Source organism: Vulpes vulpes, chromosome 14 (assembly GCF_048418805.1).
Source record: "Vulpes vulpes isolate BD-2025 chromosome 14, VulVul3, whole genome shotgun sequence".
Lineage (NCBI taxonomy): Eukaryota > Metazoa > Chordata > Mammalia > Carnivora > Canidae > Vulpes > Vulpes vulpes.
Genome location: NC_132793.1, coordinates 33,430,198 through 33,448,207, shown reverse-complemented (window position 1 = coordinate 33,448,207; position 18,010 = coordinate 33,430,198). Strand labels below are relative to the sequence as shown.

At 37.1% G+C, this 18,010-nt stretch overlaps 1 protein-coding gene across 3 annotated transcripts in view; it reads left to right on the top strand.

Moving 5' to 3' along the window:
- The window catches only part of HAO1 (hydroxyacid oxidase 1), a 48,431-nt gene extending 46,808 nt beyond the window's left edge, over positions 1-1,623 (top strand). For all 3 annotated transcript variants that reach the window (XM_026012310.2, XM_072736365.1, XM_072736367.1), the window contains one exon: positions 879-1,623. In XM_026012310.2, coding sequence (XP_025868095.2) covers positions 879-949 — 71 coding nt within the window. In that variant the 3' untranslated portion in view covers positions 950-1,623. The remainder of the gene's footprint in view (positions 1-878) is intronic.
- Positions 1,624-18,010: the final 16,387 nt, after the last annotated feature.

Genomic DNA, 18,010 nt, shown 5'->3' with positions numbered 1-18,010 from the left:
GTAGGGATCTTTGTCTGTTGTCTTTTTTTTTTTTAAGATTTTCTTTATTTATTTGAGAGAGAGACATCAGGTGAGAGAGCGAGAGAGAGAGTGAGAGAGAGAGCAATAGGGTAGAGGGAGATAGGGATAGGGTAGAGGGAGAGGGAGAAGCAGACTCTCCACTGAGCAGGGAGCCTGACTCGGGACTCGATCCCAGGACCCTGGGATCATGACCAGCCCTGAAGGCAGGCGCTTAATCAACTGAACCACCCAGACCCCCCTGTCTGTTGTCTTTAATGCAGTATTCCCAGTGTGTAGAGTAACTCCTGGCACCCAAAGAGTATTTGCTGAAGAAATGAGTAAAAAATAAACACCATTATTACTAGTGACTGTTTTGAATTTGACTCAGAATGGACTTCTAGATGCAAAGAATGACTTTGAGTCAATAATCCACTTCTGAAAGTACTGAGGGTTTCCTTTTCTGTGATCCATATCACAGATGGTCCTCGTAGATAGAATTCCCGAGATCAATGGTCTACTGCTACTGCACTGAGCCTGTGTGGACATAGCCTCAGCGAGAAGAATGCCATTCTGTGAATCCTCACTATGCATTTTAATTTGCTACAGACATATCCTAAAAGAGAGCTTTCAGCTGCTGACTCTCTATTAAATGTGGCAGAAAGAATATACTCTTTGTGTTAATAAAAATATGTGCCAGTCATTTTTGTGTTAAGGACTGTTTAGGTAATAAAAATGGTCTCATGCCACATAAGATTTGGCAAGCCTACCTTGAATCATAAACCTTACATTTGTCAAGTTTTACATTCCTTGGGAAAACGATTACCTGCCTGATTATTATTGCATTCATTTCATATTAAATGTATGCATTATTTTTTCAGGGTGCCAGAATGTGAAAGTCATCGACAAGACATTGGTGAGGAAAAATCCTTTGGCCGTTTCCAAGATCTGACAGTGCACAATATTTTCCCATCTGTATTATTTTTTTTCGGCATGTATTACTTGACAAAGAGACACTGTGCAGAGAGTGACCACAGTCTGCAATCCCCCACTTCAACACAAAGGGTGTCGTTCTTCTCCAACAAAATAGCAATCCCTTTGAGCTCATTGCTTTTGACTTTTCAATGGGTGTCCTAGGAACCTTTTAGAAAGAAATGGACTTGCATCCTGGAAATATATTAACTGTTAAAAAGAAAACATTGAAAATGTGTTTAGACAACGTCATCCCCTGGCAGGCTAAAGGGCTGAAAAACAAAAGATAGCTTTTGGTAAAATTGGAGGTAGCTACACTGAGGTAAAAAAGATAATGATCTCACTGTTTATTAACCCACATTGTGTTTAGATGTCCTTAAAGCAGCGTTCCTAAATTGTAAGCTCAGGTTCAAAAGGTTGGATATGCCTAGAGAAACAGGAGATTTAGATTTCCCAACACTGAGCAGTCAGCTCTTGATAGAATTGTCATGAGTTGGTGGTAATTTGTGATTTTCTAGATACTTTTTAACCCCGACTTATGCTACTTCTTTGAATGTAGATTTCTCTTCCTATCTTTAGTGTTTGCATATATCTGAATGTTTTATGCTATGTATATCGCTTCTTAATCAGAAATAAATAAAGCATTTTTGAAAATAATCTATCTGGGCCATTTGTAACAATATGAAATTTAACCACTTTTGTCTCTGAACCCTAGTAACTGCCCTGTTCCTCATTCATTCTCTTATACCTTCTAGCTCTTCTTTATTCTTTTGCTTTTTTCCCACTTACAGTCATATGCAGGGCCAGTAACATAATTCGGGAAGATCGTGCCAAATGAAAATGTGGCCCCTTTGTTCAAAAAGCAGGAAAAAGACTTTTCTTTCCTTCCACAGTTTCTCTCTTAACCTGGCATGGCATCTTTTATTTGCTATTTAATGAAATGTTTCCTTGGACATGAGGATGCTCACAGAGCAATTATAGACCCTACCACACTGTGATGTGCCCTGACTCTTCTGTGCCTGTGCCCAGGATCCTGCCAGGGGTGGACAGCGACACCGTCCCTGGCAGGTGGGTGAGTCAGCCCAGGACTCATTCAGGGTAGGTGGGCAGATAACAGGAGATGGGACATTGTATGATTCTAGACTCCAAGCCCCTAGCACATGTTTCATTGTCCCTTGGCTTTTACTTATCAAACACAAACTCAAAGATAAAATTATTAAGAATTTCAATCCAACAACTGCAGAGCATTAAATGCAAGTGTGAAGCCCCCTTCTGAGTGTGGAATCTGGTGCAACTGTACTGGTAGTGTGCTTATGAAGCCCTGGTCGCATGACTTAAGTTTATTCCCCAAACCAGGCATTTGGCAGATTAGAGGTGAACTTGGTAGCCAAAGTAATTTTGAAATTTATCACCATCTCCCTGGTTGTTCAACCACTGTGACATATTAAATGAAACAATTGAGAGAATCACTGCCTAAAAATACGATTGTTTAGTCATGTTTCAGTGTTTTATTAAGATGTTTTATTATTTTCAGAACTCTCTCTCTCTTTCCCTCCCTTTTCCATTTTCTTTAATTCTGGGCCTTTCCTAAATGATGGACACAAACATAGCGCTTTCTTTCTAAAATTATTAATTTAGCCTGATAAAAAATAATTATCTAATGTGATAAAAAGGAATAATTACCCTTCAATGTTTTCTCCAAATGCAAAGAAGGAATATTACTGTCATATCAATGGTTTAATGTACTTACAATTAATATTAATCAGTTAATAGGTATATATTAAGCACCTCTTTGATTCCCCCAACTGATTCAGAAATGCCTTAGATGTTGGCAAGGAATGTCCACTTTGACCACATCATAGTATGCGGTTGGGTGGTGAATACAAATGTTGACAACTTTCCCAGCAAGTGGACATCCACACATGGTGTTGTAAGTAGGTTTTATGCAAGTTTTGTGAAATGGGAATTAGTGCTCTTAACTTGTGAATTTCTGGACACTTTTATGACTCCCAGAGCCATGCTGCCTAATTGAATGTAGATTTTCATTTTTTTTCTTCAGAGTTGTAATGTTACTGAAGCCTCTATGATATATATTATTTCCATAATCAGAAGGATATAAAGTTGTCTCTACTTTTCTTTAAGAGTGCCTCCAGTCCAGTTGTAGCAATCCTAGAATGACAGCTACCTGATGGCTAGAACAGGAATGGGGCATGTTGGGTGCATATCTTTTTCTGAAGATTTGTTACCTGAACTTGATAGAGTTTTCTGAGAAAGCCAATTGACTTTTCCTGCTGCTGAGTTTTCTGAAATATGTTGGGGAAGGGATAAAAGGGAATGTATAGTTTAATCTAGGCCAACTCTGCTTTTGTTGGATGTTATTTAATGGGTATAGTGCTCTAGAGTAGTGTTTCCCAAACTACAGAGTGTGCCATGATCACCTGGGGGACTGGTGAAAACATAGTGCTAGGCTCATGCCCACAGGTTCTGATAAGTAGGTCTGAGGAGGGGATTGGCAATCTGCATTTCTAACCTGCTTCCAGGTGAGGCTGTTACTGTTCATCTGGCCATCGCATTTTGAGAACCATCCATTTAGTCTAGAGCAAGAAACATCAAATCAGATTTACTGGGCCAATCATGTAATAAGCCAGCTGTTGGATATGGACAATGCCCTGCCTACAAAGAACAACTTGTCCTTAGCCAATTGATTCTTTTTGTTGAACTTTATTTCTTATTGAGGTATAAAGTGCTTACAGTGAGGTGTGTAAAGTGTTGAAACCTAAGTGCACAGGTAGATGCATTTTACATATGCACCTACCTGACCACACCACCATCACCCAGATAAAGATATAGAACATTTCCATCATCCCCAAAAGGACCTGCTCTACCAGAAGTAATTTTTAAAACATATTTATTTATTTATTTATTCATGAGAGACAGAGAGAGAGAGAGAGGCAGAGACATACGCAGAGGAAAAAGCAGGCTTCTCGCAGGGAGCCTGATGTGGGACTCGATCCTGAATCCTGGGATCATGCCCTAAGCCAAAGGCAGACACTCCACTGCCAGAAGTAAATTTATGCTAAATTCCGTCACCACTGATTACTTTTGGCGGTTCTTAAACTTTGTATAAGCAAAACCATACAGTGTGTGTTTTGTTGTTGGTTTCTTCTTTACAATATGTATGAAGTCCATTCATGTTGTTGAGTATACCAGCAGGTAGTTCTATGTTTTACTCTGTAGTAAATCCAGTGTTGAAAGTACCACAATTCTGTCCATTCTCCTATTGTTACATGTTTGCATTGTTTGCAGTTTTTCTACTGAAAGCCAACCTCAACTGATTTTTTTTTGTGAAAATATAAGCTTGGTATTATTTTTGATTCTTCAAGAAAAGAGCTAGACATCCACATTTTTACAGAAAGATTTTAAATATTGGTGAATATTTAACATTGCGAACATTGGGCAGGTCATGTTAAACATGGTGTGGCCTGTGTCTGGCCGGTGGGTCACTGGATCTCAACGCCTGTAACGTCTTGTCCTCACAGATGTTTTCCTCATGGCTTAAATCCATGAGGATTTTATGCCCCTACAGAGTCATGCCTGAGACATGTAGCACTGATGTGGAATTCTGACAGAAGAATTCCTCAGAATCTCTTTGTTTAAGCTTGCTTATATTCTACTACCTGGAAGACTGTGGGTGTGAAGTAAACTTCCTTCTCTCCATAGGCCTGGGAAGCCCAGGTTCACAGTCTTAGAGGAATGAATCAAATGGTATTGCTGCTTCTTAGCGTGCAGTTTGCAAACTGCCTCTGTGTCATTGCTGTGTTATTTATTCATTTATTTGTCTCACCAAAACATTAGCATTTGTGAAACAGCTTTAGAGGGTTGTGGTGGATTAGTACAGCATGGAAGGAAGTTGTGGCTTGTTCTCACACAGAGAGAAAAGACTTCTCGTTGTAAAATTCATAATCTATTTATTGTCAGATAGGCTGTATTGCATGTCAGTTGCATAGCAACAAAACAAAGTTTGTTTAAAAAAGTCTGAAGGTTTCTTATCACAAAAAGATAGAGGATATTTTCTGAACTTATATTTGCTTCCACACACACTCTGTCACATGCCAATAATAGAAGGACATCATGATGAGAGTTTATTTTGGGTAATATAAATGTTAACCCAAATGATGGAAGGCTATTATTATATGTTTATGTGATGGGAAATCTTCTTCATTTTAAAAGATGCAATTTCCTGTCTTTATACAAATCTACCTTGAGCAATAGCTATCTTCTTTTCTCCCTAATGTGGTTGCTCATAGTTGGTTGGAAGAAACAAGAACTGCTTATTTTTATCTAGTTACTTGTTTGTTTCTCCACTGACATTTTTCTGAATATCATTTTAGATAATGAACATGGGTGCAACTGAAAAATTTCCAAGATCTTCCACAAACTGATAATTGTTACCTTAAATAATGCCAAAAATTCACAGTGGAATTCAAGCAAACTGTAAATTTGATTCAGTTTGTTCATTTGATTCCATATTGCTGCAGAAGACATCGTGGCTTGTTTTTTTTAGCTGTATTCCCTGGTTGTATCATCTGTCTTGAAAGCTGATTTGTTTTCCATTACAAACTCCTCAGTCTGTTTTTAACAGTGGGATCTCCTTGTTGGTAGAGTCATTTAGGGTAATAGACTTCACATTATGTGTTAGAGTTTCACTAAGTGACGATCAAGGCCAATCTGCCCCCACAGCACTGGATTAGGATCCTGAAGATTGGAGTGACTAGTGGAGTGCAACAAACCTTAGGACCCTCAGATTCTCAGCTCTGAAATGAGGACACAGCATGGTGAACTATGTGAGAACAGATCATGGATTATATATCAACAAAGTCATATTAATAATAATTATTATCAAGATAGATAATATAACAAATTCTGACATATATTTTGTTTTTATATTATTTATTTTGAAAAATTAACTTGTTTGTAAAAATCTTTAAGAATTGTAAGCAATTCAACCGAGTAAAGATAAAAATCATATATTTTACCACATAGAGGTAATTGTTGCTTAACTTTGGTGAATATTATTCAGATTCTGTTATACACATATAATAAATAGCAGTTGGAGAGATAGAAATGGCTTTACTAGAATAGGACTACACAATAAGTGTTACATTTAAGGAAAATATTCAATTTAGTTGAACTTGACTTTAGTAAGAGAAAGTGAAATTGAAAGGATTCTTAAAATTAAGGTAATGTTTTTTTAAAAAAAATATAGCATAAAAGTGCCTGCTCATATTTTTAAAATTATGCAAAATTTAACAGGTTGGAGTATTTCCTTTTTCTTTTCTTTTTTTTTTTTTAAGATTTTTTATTTATTTATTAGAGCCAAAGAGAGAAAGAGAGAGAGAGACACAGGCAGAGGGAGAAGCAGGCTCCATGCAGGGAGCCCGACATGGGTCCGGGTCTCCAGAATCAGGCCCTGGGCTGAAGGCGGCGCTAAACCGCTGAGCCACCAGGGCTGCCCGTATTTTCGGTTTTTGGCATATACACATTACAATTGTAGACTGTATCAGTTGACTCATTGCTGTAAAAAAAATGAAGAAATTAGCCTCTTATACCCACTCTCCTATTCTTTCTCCCTTTCTCTCCCTATTTTCTTAATATACTATTACTTTTATACCATCAAAATAGAAAACATCCTCCTATGGAATAATAATTTCCAAAATGGTTTTAATATTAGTTTTCATTGAAATGAGTTCAATATTTACTATAATCTTCATAGCTTCTCTATCCCCTCATTCTTGACTTTAGTTCACTTCTTGGTTTCCTGCATTTTATTGGTAAATTGTATTTTCTTTTCTCTTTTTTTTAGAGATGGTAAATTGTATTTTCAAGAAGAGCTGGATCTCTTGAGTGTGTTCATATTCAAAACTCTGTTGCATGCTTTTTTATTTGTACGACAGAGGAGTATAATATTTTAGGGTCATGCTTCCTTTTTGCAGACATTTTGGATTGCCATCTAGCATTGAATTTGATATGAAGAAGTGGACCCTGGCCTGCTTTCCTCCCTTTGTTGTTAACTGGCCCCTCTCTCCAAAACAAAAGAAAATGAAACAGAACCCGATGTCTGAAACACTTACTCTATATCTATGAATTTATTAACTTCAGGTGAGGTAATGCTAGATATCACATGACTCACAATTTAGAAACTGAACTATGCCGAGCATGCTGTGTTTTTATTTTTAATTTAAATATGAAAAAACCAACTTTACCAATGTCAATTATTAACTTAGAATTTACAGCATTGCTTTCTACTTTTCTGTTAGCTTGACTGATAATGTTGTAACAATGGTAATATCAATGGTTATTATAAATGTGTGGCCATTTGTTCCTTTGAAACAAAATTAAAGATTCTTATTATCCAGTTCACCTTGACCCCATGAATGCTTGGTGATAATGAAAAAGTTTTATATATATGCTGTCCAATACAATAGTTATTATGTACATGCAGCTGGCTGTTGTGCACTTGAAATATGCCTAATATTAAATGCTTCACGTTATTTAATTTAATTAAATTCAATTTAAGTGGTTGCACATGGCCTACTGGTACCATACAGGGTTGAATAAATCTAGATGTTTAGAACAAACTTAAGTACCAAAGAAACTTTATCTAGGACTCAGGACCAAACTTACTACATAGTTAAACCCTAGGCCAGTGACATAACGACTTTTCCATGTAATTTTCCAACTTAAAACATAAACTGTTAAAGTAGCTCTCAACTTATATGGTAGGTGCATCAATTGTGATAGTAAATGTAATATTTTTAAAAATTATTTTGAAATTTAAAATTATTTTGAAGAAATGATTTTGATCTAAAAATAAATTTGATTTAAGCAGCTTTGTGTTTTGTTTTTCTTATTAATCTTTCCAGTTGTGTTTTATGGGAAGATCTCAAGAATCTTGCTTAAAGTCTGGAGTGTATGGCCCAAACCAGCCACTGAGTGAACACTTTTTGAGAAAATAAACTTGGATGTCAATTTTCATCCTTCAGGTGGAAAGTAATATTATTGGTCAATAAGATGTAATAATGAATAGCGATGTCCTTTTAAACAGTTAGAAATTATATTTGTGCAAGCTATAATAATAATACATGCCCTGTAGTATAATCTGAAAAGAATGAGCAAAGTTTATTAGACATAGTGAAATATGTCCTGTAGAGTAGACAAGATCCTGTATCTTAAATAACTGACTGGCACCAATAACGAGTCTTTCTCTAAGCAAGTTTGGCGTCTTCTGGGTCAATGAACAAGCAGCATTGCCCAAACCAAGAACATACTTTTGGTTCTGATTTTCCTTTATTGTTGTTGATACCATGTCATCTTGTTTTAATATTAATAATAAAACCTCAGATTTTTTGAAAATTTCTGAATAATAGTAGTTGAGAGGTTTGCCATATTTAAGAATATATTTTTGGTTTCAATATCAGCTAACATTTCAGCCATGCTGTCTATTTTAAATATTAATGAACAATATTACTTAAATTTTTGAGAATTTCTGAATAATAATTCAATATAATATGTGTCATAATGCGAAAATCCCTGTTTCAAGTAGTTATTTTTTTAAATGCACTAAAAAAGTAGTCAGGGAGAAACTATTTTTAAATATTCTTCAATAATCTGACTGAATAAGGTTAACATTCAGTATTTCCAATCTCTCAAACACACACATGCACACGCAAATACAACAACCTGACAAACCAACAAAAATATTTGAAGATTCAGGCATTTGTAAAGTATTAATCTAACAAAAAAGGAAGAAATGGTTTAATTTATGCAACTATTAAATATCCATGATTATGGCAGAGCAGTGTATGTGAAAGCCAGAATCCCATAAATTTGAAAATGCAATCATTGAATCAACTGGTGGTTTTGTCTGCACAACTGCATAAACAATTTGCCTACTTTCCACTAAATTGACCAGATGCTTTGTTGTCATGTAAACACGATCTAAATGAAATCCACAGATTTCCCCCAAAACCTTATTTTAGCTAAATGTTTCTTGGCTAATCTTATTCCAGGTCTGTTAACAATTTATCCAGAATGATTTGATTGGCTTTCAATTCTTTTGCCACCTCTTGTCCATCCTTTATTGGGCAGGCAAATGATGGAGAAAATGATGCAAGTATAAGCAAATAAAACATAGAAAAAAAGGTCTTTGGAAAGCAGGACACTCCTTCCAGTTGTTGGCTCTTTCACAGGAGGGGCATGATTAAAAGGGCATGGGAGGTTCATGCCCAAACTGCCTCCACATTTGAGATGCCTACTTCCAGGAGCTTATAGGAATAAGAATCTGTCCTCCTTTAAATATGCTCCCTGTTAACACTCCTACTTCAAAATGCTTCAGAGTCTTCAGGTAAGTAAAAAAAGTAGCAACACATATTTTTAAAAGTTGGTTAAAAATTATATATAATGAATTAATTAAAAATTATTTAGTCTCTTGTAATTTTCACAAATGTTCACATTTTTGTTGGTTGTCCAGACCTTTCCCATCATGAAGGTTAGCATGGTCCTCCACTATTTTTTATCTTGCCCAGTAGCAGGAAATGAGAAATGATAAAGCTGCCATAATAATGAGATAAGACTGACATCATACAAGAATCCAACTCTCCATATCAATTTCAATTTATGTACTGCTGACCCTTCTGAGTTTTTGACTCTCCTTCAGAAATAAAGCATACATCAAGTTTTCTCGGTGGTCTAATCCAATAAAATAGTCAATGTGATTTCCAGTCTAGATTCATTTATATTTTTGTTTCCGGCAAACTAAGTATTAAGAATGAAACAGGGTCATCTGGGTGGCTCAGGTGGTTAAGTGTCTGACTCTTGGTTACAGCTCAGGTCATGATCTCAGGGCAGTGAGATGGAGCCTCGGGATGGGCTACGCACCCAGCAGGGAGTCTGCCTGAGATTCTCTCCCTCTCCCTCTGCCCTCCCCTCTCTAAAATAAATAAATAAGTCTTCTAAAACATCAAAATGAAAATGAGAAATATGAGACCTTGTTAGAAAATTCTCATAATCAGACCTTCTTTGCACTATTGAAGCAGTTCAGTAAAATGAGTAATTATGTGTGTCGCTGGCTATCACATGATAGCATATCAGTTACTAAAGCAATACGTTATTTTAAAAAAAATTTTTTTAGCCAGGTTTATGTGGAAGGTGCAAAGGAGTAGGAGAGTGGAATTTTGTGGACATAACCTTTAATTTCCTAGAGGACCCTAGAGACCATCAGATATTTCTCTGAGCATTGAGGTCATGCCTCAATGAATGCTGGAGCTAAGGGGTGCCATTCAGATCTCTGGGCTTCTGACAGAGACCTCCTTCTGTCATGGCACATTGCTTTCTGCACTGCTCTTCGATGCTTTGAATACTTATCTCATATAGGGTAGAGTTCTATTATTGCCAGCTGTAATACTTCTTAACCCTTTAGTATAACAGAAATGTGGTGTCAAGAACAATAGAAAGAGTCTCCCTCAAGTGTGTTCTCTCTGTTCATGTAGCATTGCTTTCAGTTCTTTCTACACCAAGTGCATTCAGAGAGGAGCAAGCAACATGGTAAAGATGTCTGGATATCCAGTCCTGCTGACGGAAGGTACCACAGTCTTGGGGTTGACACGTGACAATCTTTACTTCCTTACATGCTGCTAAGTAAGAATATGGGTAAACTCATGCTGTGTTGTCTGTCCCAAGAACAAAACAAACATCCATAAGGAAAAATTATGAGGAAATAGCTCTAGAAGCTAGGTTTTTATGTCCATGAAGCCAGAGAATCTCTCTGTCTTGTTTGTTTGTCTTTTTTTTTTTGTAGTATTACCAGCACATTATCTGAAAAACAGTGGTTATTCAAAACATGTGTGTGTGTTTTTTAAAAATTTTATTTATTTATTCATGAGAGACACAGAGAGAGGGAGAGAGAAACAGAGACACAGGCAGAGGGAGAAGCAGGCTCCATTCAGGGAGCCCGATGTGGGACTCGATCCTGGCTCTCCAGGATCATGCCCTGGGCTGAAGGCAGAAATTCAACCTCTGAGCCACCCAGGGATCCCCAACAAAACATGCGTGTTAAATTAATCGATGAACATTTGTTGGGGATATTATAGAGATTTTTTTTTTGAGCCAATTGACATTTTGCGTTTGGCATCAGATATAGCAAATACTTAGTGCATTCCACTTAGATATTTAAAATTACAATATGTAATGGGAAATTCTAAGAACTCTGATTTTATATGTATTTTATCATCATGAATAGCTATTGTGGAAATGTGTTTGGTTTTCAAGACAAATTAAAAAGGAGGATATTATACTATTAAGTATAATTTTCTCAAGAGTAGATTTCATAATTTCAAATTTTTGATTATATATGTATATGTATATTTACTTTATTTATATTTACTTTATTTATTTATTCATGAGAAACACAGAAAGGCAGAGACATAGGCACAGGAAGAAGCAGGCTCTCCACGAAGAGCCCAATGCAGGACTTGATGTCACTACCCCAGGATCACAAACTGAGCCAAAGGCAGACACTCAACCACTAAGACATCCAGGTGCCCCTAATCTTTTATTGTGTTTTAAAATAAATAGCTACCAAACTGAGTTTCATAAATTGTTTAAATGTCACAAAGTCATGGAATTTTAGAGTTGCTTGGAATGTCAGTTCATGTGGCCATTACTTGTATTCAGTGGGCAAGTCCCATGATCCACTCTCTGAATAATAGCTTTATAGTCACATAACTTAGGTGATGTGAGTGTGCCACATCGCAATCCTTCAAGAGTTAGACCATAAAAAGCGATGAGTAATTGATATTTATTTAGTCTCTCTGAGAAAATTAATTTTTCTGTAAGCATCCTCGAAAATATCCCATTGAGATTTTGTAATTCATGACACTTTATTGGAAAAAACAAAAACAATTTGAGTGAGGTCAAGTGTAAGGAGGTTTTTATTTATTTATTTATTTTTAATCTCACTAAATCATAGGAAGTGTTTAAAACCCCAAGCCAGGGGATCCCTGGGAGGCTCAGCGGTTTGGTGCTTGCCTTTGGCCTAGGGTGCGATCCTGGAGTCTTGGGATCAAGTACCGCGTCGGGCTCCCGGCATGGAGCCTGCTTCTCCCTCCTCCTGCCTCTCTCTCTCTCTCTCTCTTAAATAAATAAATAAATCTTAAAAAACAAACAAACACGAAGCCACATGAAAAACGTGAGGGCAATTGAGCCTTGGGATACTTGGGTTTAGGAATTTAAAAGCAACAAGTACTCGGTTTTTTGTTTTGTTTTGTTTTCATTTTGGTTCTCTCAGAATGTTAGCTTTATTGCTTTCTCAATGCAGACAGTCAACTTCTTCTTGACGGCTCACAAGGCTACCGTAGCTCCCTAGATTCACATTTCCTGGCTCTGCTGCTAAGGAGAATTCATGCTCTTGTTCCAGCTCCAGTTCAAGATTGTCTGAGAGTGGAATGCTAATTCCACTTGTGCATTCCTTTCCCAATCAAAGATTGTCATAGAAAAGGTACAGTAGGTGTTTAGTGCACAGTGGATCCGAAATGTTATAGTATAGAGAGAGAAGAGGGGAGAAAAGAGATGCTGCTATTTCCTGAGTAAGGAAGTTTAATTGGGAATGAAACAATAGGTGTTCCTTGTGGAAACAACAAATGCTTTTTTAGTATAAGTATATCCCATGCAGCATTTGAAACATATTTATCTCAGAAGATTGTTTTTTACCTCATATTCAACTTCACCTTGGCATTTTATCTTTTTTCTGTCTATGTCTGTGTGCTAAATTTGTGGGCCTCTTTACAAATTAACAATGTTTTCTGGTCATACGTTTGTAAAAAAAAAAAAAAAAGAAAAGAAACTAGAAACATACGACTTTTTTGACCTTACCCTTATGATATCTGAAGGATACATCATCACATGGCAACTGGGAAATTCAATGCTGGTTAGGGATTGCCTCAAATCCCACTGTGAGCAGTGTGTTACTTTGTTTGCTTGACCATGTGTCTGTGATCCAGAACCGTACTGTCAGTTTAAGACCACAGAATGTTTGATGGAAGTTTAACATGTTATTCCAAAGCTAGTGAGTTCATTCTTGCTAATTTAATTTATTCATTGCTTTATTGTTGAAGTGCGTAAATTAATCATATACATTTAAAGCTGAATGTCTGGTTTAATACGATACACTTGCCTATCTCAAGTATTATGTTAAAGAAATCTAGTTACATCTGCTCAACCAGGTATTTTCCATAAATACATTGTATATATCTACGATTAACATAATAAAGAACTATAATTCTGTGGAATGCACTATAAGAAAATCTAAAAATCCAGCCCTTTAGTGTAGAAAACTGACCCAGAAGGATTTTGACTCATCTAAGGTTAGTCAACTAATAGCCCAGAGCTAATTGATAAAGTTTTAATAACAAAATTAAGTGTAATGGTAAGTAATTTTAAAAACTTGTTTAATACAAATCTCTGTTAGAATATGCCTCATCAGTTTAAACAGCATCTGTAGACTTCAGGTAGTTGTTACTTCAAAAAATTAATAAACTTTAAAGTGGTACAATTTTATTTTTCACATCACAATGCTGAAGGAATTACATGAAGCAAGAGAGTTACAGTGGTTCTTCAAGATCACTAAATAGGGAATGCCTGGGTGGCTTACCGGTTGAGCATCTGCCTTTGACTCAGGGCCTGATCCTGGGCTCAGGGATCAAATCCCATATCAGGCTCCTGCAGAGAGCCTGTTTCTCCCTCTGCCTGTGTCTCTGCCTCTCTCTCTCTCTCTCTCTCTCTCTCTCTCATGAATAAACAAATAAAATCTTAAAAAAAAAAAAAAAAAGATCACCAAAGAGTAAAGGGAATTCACCACAGAGGATGTAGAAGTCAGCTGGCATCATGGAGCCAAAACCAAAGTGTTCAAGTTGTCACTCTATTAAGGAGTCCTTTTCTAACATCTGTGGATCCTGGCTCTATGAAAACAGTCCAAGGTCTCTTTGTATACTCTTAATTATCTGGATCCTGCTATCAGGAGCTAAGCATACTTCAGTATAGAGAACCAATGGTTGGATAGCTAGTATACACCAACTAGTCTCTCAGAAGAGAGGGCAATAATCTAATTTTCTGCTTTTCTTGAGATAGTACTGGCCCCACATGCAGGCAAAGCACATAATTGTTTATGTGACAATGCCTTAGAAATCATTAAAATCATCAAGGGGAAGACAGAAAGAAGATGACATTTCCCAAAGCAAACTCAGAAGGGTGCAGATAAGTAAGGTATAGCAGTCGTTATAAAGTGGCATTAAATCTCCCAATGGAAAAGCAACCCACTGTCCAGAGAACAAAAGTGGAGATTGTAGATAAGTAGAATTAGCTAGAAGACTTCATCCATAGGGTGATCACATGCTTTAGTTTGTGCACAACAGTCCCAATTTTATACTCATTCTTCCAGTATAAATACCACATTCACTTCCAGAGCCTCCTAGTTTGGATTATAAACTACATGGGCTACTTTGATGGAATAACATGAACATACTATGTTACATACTATTCATAACATGAATACTATGACACACCTCAACTGATCTGAAGTTCTCTTGTACTGTTGAAAATTTTAGCTGTGTGCCTGAACAGATGAAGTATTAGTGGGAAAAGTGCAGTGTTTCTGGAGAAGCCAGAGGGATGAAAGAAAGTCTAGAACCCAGGAAGTGGCTTTTAATAAGTAAAAGGTCCTTTAAAAACAAAGAAAAATAAACAAACAAAAACCTTTGCTTGCTTGTGACCAAGATTAAAACATAGAATCATGGGACACCTGGGTGGCTCAGCAGTTGAGCGTCTGCTCAGGTCACGATCCTGGGATTTGGGATCGAGTCCCACGTGGGGCTCCTGCGAAGAGCCTGCTTCTCCCTCTGCTTGTCTCTGCCTCTCTCTCTCTCTCTCTGTATCTCTCATGAATAAATAAATAAATCTTTAAAAAAAACATAGAATCACTTGTACACACGATTTTATAGGTCATTGTTGAGTCAGGTTACTCAGATAACACAAGAGTACTGAATATCTAGTTGGGATTCTTTTTGACATTGTAATCTGATGTGCCTTGAAAAAAAAATTTCATAGAGAAAGATAGCCATCTAATTCTCCTCTCTGTGACTTCAAGGTGAGAATGCTCAGTATGGGGAATGGATGAGAGGGAGAGGCTTTCCCACCTACTCTAACTCATCTGGCCTCCCACATGTCTCTGGGCATGTGTGATGATCTATCATTTCTGTCTACCATCTAGTTTTTCCTGCAGAGGCTCATTGCCTTTGATTTCCTCCAACAGTTCCTCATCAAGTCTTACTCTGGTAAGGCTGGAGCCAGGGAGCATGCAGTTGAGTGCTTGCCTCTGGCTCTCATTCTAGCCCTGGCAAGGCTAGCCTCCAGGATAAAGGCAGGAACAGGAATCCTGCCATGAGTATCTGTTCCAGTCAGATTCTTGCCACACTCGAATCTGGTCCTTCTTTGAACACCTGAGATCTTTCTCTTCAGCTCTGTGGTGTGGTGGTTTAGACAATTATTTCCACTGTCAGGTGTGGGCAAGGTGGCTGAACCCTGAAAAATACAGCATAGTAATTACAGAAGATTTTGATCTGCAATTGTTATTTAAAAATTGAGAAATACAGAACATTCCCAAGAAGATTCTTCCACATGTGGCACTTGGAGGAACACTTGTTAAAAATGATCCTCATGAAAAAAAAATGATCCTCATGTTCTAGAATTACCCAGCTAATGGATATATGTAGGTAACATTTCTGTAGAGACAAGGACAGACCAAATGTTGAATGCTGAATGAACATACTGATGAGCAGTCAAAAAAGGAATGTTGTACATTGACAATATTTATAAAATTTAACTGAAAAACACATTTTATTTATATTTATTAGCCACTTGGGGCTGGTTCATCGATTGACTATTTGCTACCATAGTCTCTTGGATCCATTTACAACTTACCTTCTACTTCAGTCTTATTTGAGTGAAAGAACATGGAAGATTCAAAGAAAAAAAAATCCAGATTTTAAAGTGCTGATTTGTGGGAAATCTGGATTATAGGAAGACCAGTTCCATTCCAGGCTGTGTGACAGGCACAATTTTCAGGTTTTTATGTCTCAACGTCCAGGATCTATTTAAAATTGTTTAATTCGCTAGTGTTTTCCAACATTTCTCTCCAACACCTGCCCAGGTGACTAATAAAGCAGCAGAAACAGATCAAAGCTGTGGTTATTTTCCCTGTTCTTCACATAATAAATGCCTCAGGTATCTGTCTGGCATTTTATATAAAAAGGAAACCTGCTACCATCATAACCATTGATATACGTTACCAATATGTTGAGCTACTAACACATTTGCCTGTTATGTCAAGGCATCTGAAAGTTTAAAGCTTGGCAAAGTCGTGTTTTTCTTTTTCTTCTTCTATAATCCCAAGGTAAACATTAAGCAGACAGCATTTCTGCTTTGAGCATTAAAGAAAAAAAAAAAAGACTGAATTTGAAAAGCCGACTAGTACACTTTGGGGATTTTGGAAAGTGTCATTTGGCTGGGAGCTGAGTGGAGAAGCTGCCATTCTGTAGATGGGATAGGAGGGAAGCCGCATGGCCTCATTCATAACTTCACAGCTCCTGCAAATATCAGCTGATGAATATTTATGTTATCCCTGGCTTAGACCAGAAAGACAAACAGGGGAAAAAAAAACGAAAGTTAGGAAAAGGTCGTCTGAACTCTGTGGGATTTTTTACCAACACTTTCCATGCGCGAGCAGTAGCCCTGAATGAAGTCATTCTGTCCAGGGGCCCTGCACAGGAAAACAGAGTCTGTTCATTAGTGCCCCGCACTTTGTTTGAACCTTGTACATTCATAGGGTCCTGAAAGGGAAACCCTTCTCCTTAAATCAAATACACAGGATGTACAGCTACCTTATTATTAGGTGTGTTTTTTTTTTTTCATAAATTGTTGCAAATTGCTCTTCATCATCTGGTAATTTCAATGGTTCAAAGAGAGAGGAAATCAGTGAAGGAGAACCTTAAGGAATGTACATTCAAAAAAGGACAGTTCCAGGCCAGGTTAATATTTTATTTGTTACAGTTTCAGAAAAGTATCTGTAGGTGTATATAAATGGTTGAATTACATAACTCTACTAGTATCATAGTCAAAAATATTATTTTCCTAAAATGGACTAGATTCTATTTTTATTTCAGGAAATAGTACTGCTTGAGTTCCACTGTCTAAGAAGTAATAAAATCTTGATTGCTTGGGGTTTCTTATTTAAATTCTGTATCTCAAAAATAAATAAATAAATTCTGTATCCTTCCTTTTAACTATTTCTTTGCCCATCAAAGCCACTGTTATCCCTTGCCGCCATTTCTACTATGTTTACCTCCTATGCTTTGGCCCAAGGAAACAAGAAAAGGAAACTCAGCAAGAAGAAAGAATTTCTTCACCTGTTGTTATCTCTATTATCAAATTCTCTTCAGGAGAGGAAGGTGAAAAGTTTGGCTAAAGGGAAATTTGTGGCAGGCTTATCGATTTCAATGACAGACACATCCCGTGATTTTTCTGACACTCACAGAAAGGCAGGTTTCTTCAGTGGGGATATCCAGATGTGCTTCACTGAGATGAAGACGGGATGCAAGTGATTTATAAAGAAAGTGCTTCCAGGAGACATGGAGAAATGGGGCAGGGCGAATAAGACGTAAAAAGAAAGATACTAGATAAGAGACATTCCTGGATCTTGCAAGGAACTCTAGAGCCTAATTATGTCTGAATGTTTGTCCCAACTTGAGGCAAGGAAACTGGGCTTTCATACTCTTGCACTAGTCAGATATTGGCTAAGGACTGCCCACTAGTGGTGTTGGCGCTGCTCTGGGTAGCCAGTTATGTCCATTTGCCTGGGAACTTCTTGCTTTGGGCAATAAAAAGCCCACATCCTGGGGAACACTTCAGTCTCAAGCAAACTGGGCTGGTTCAT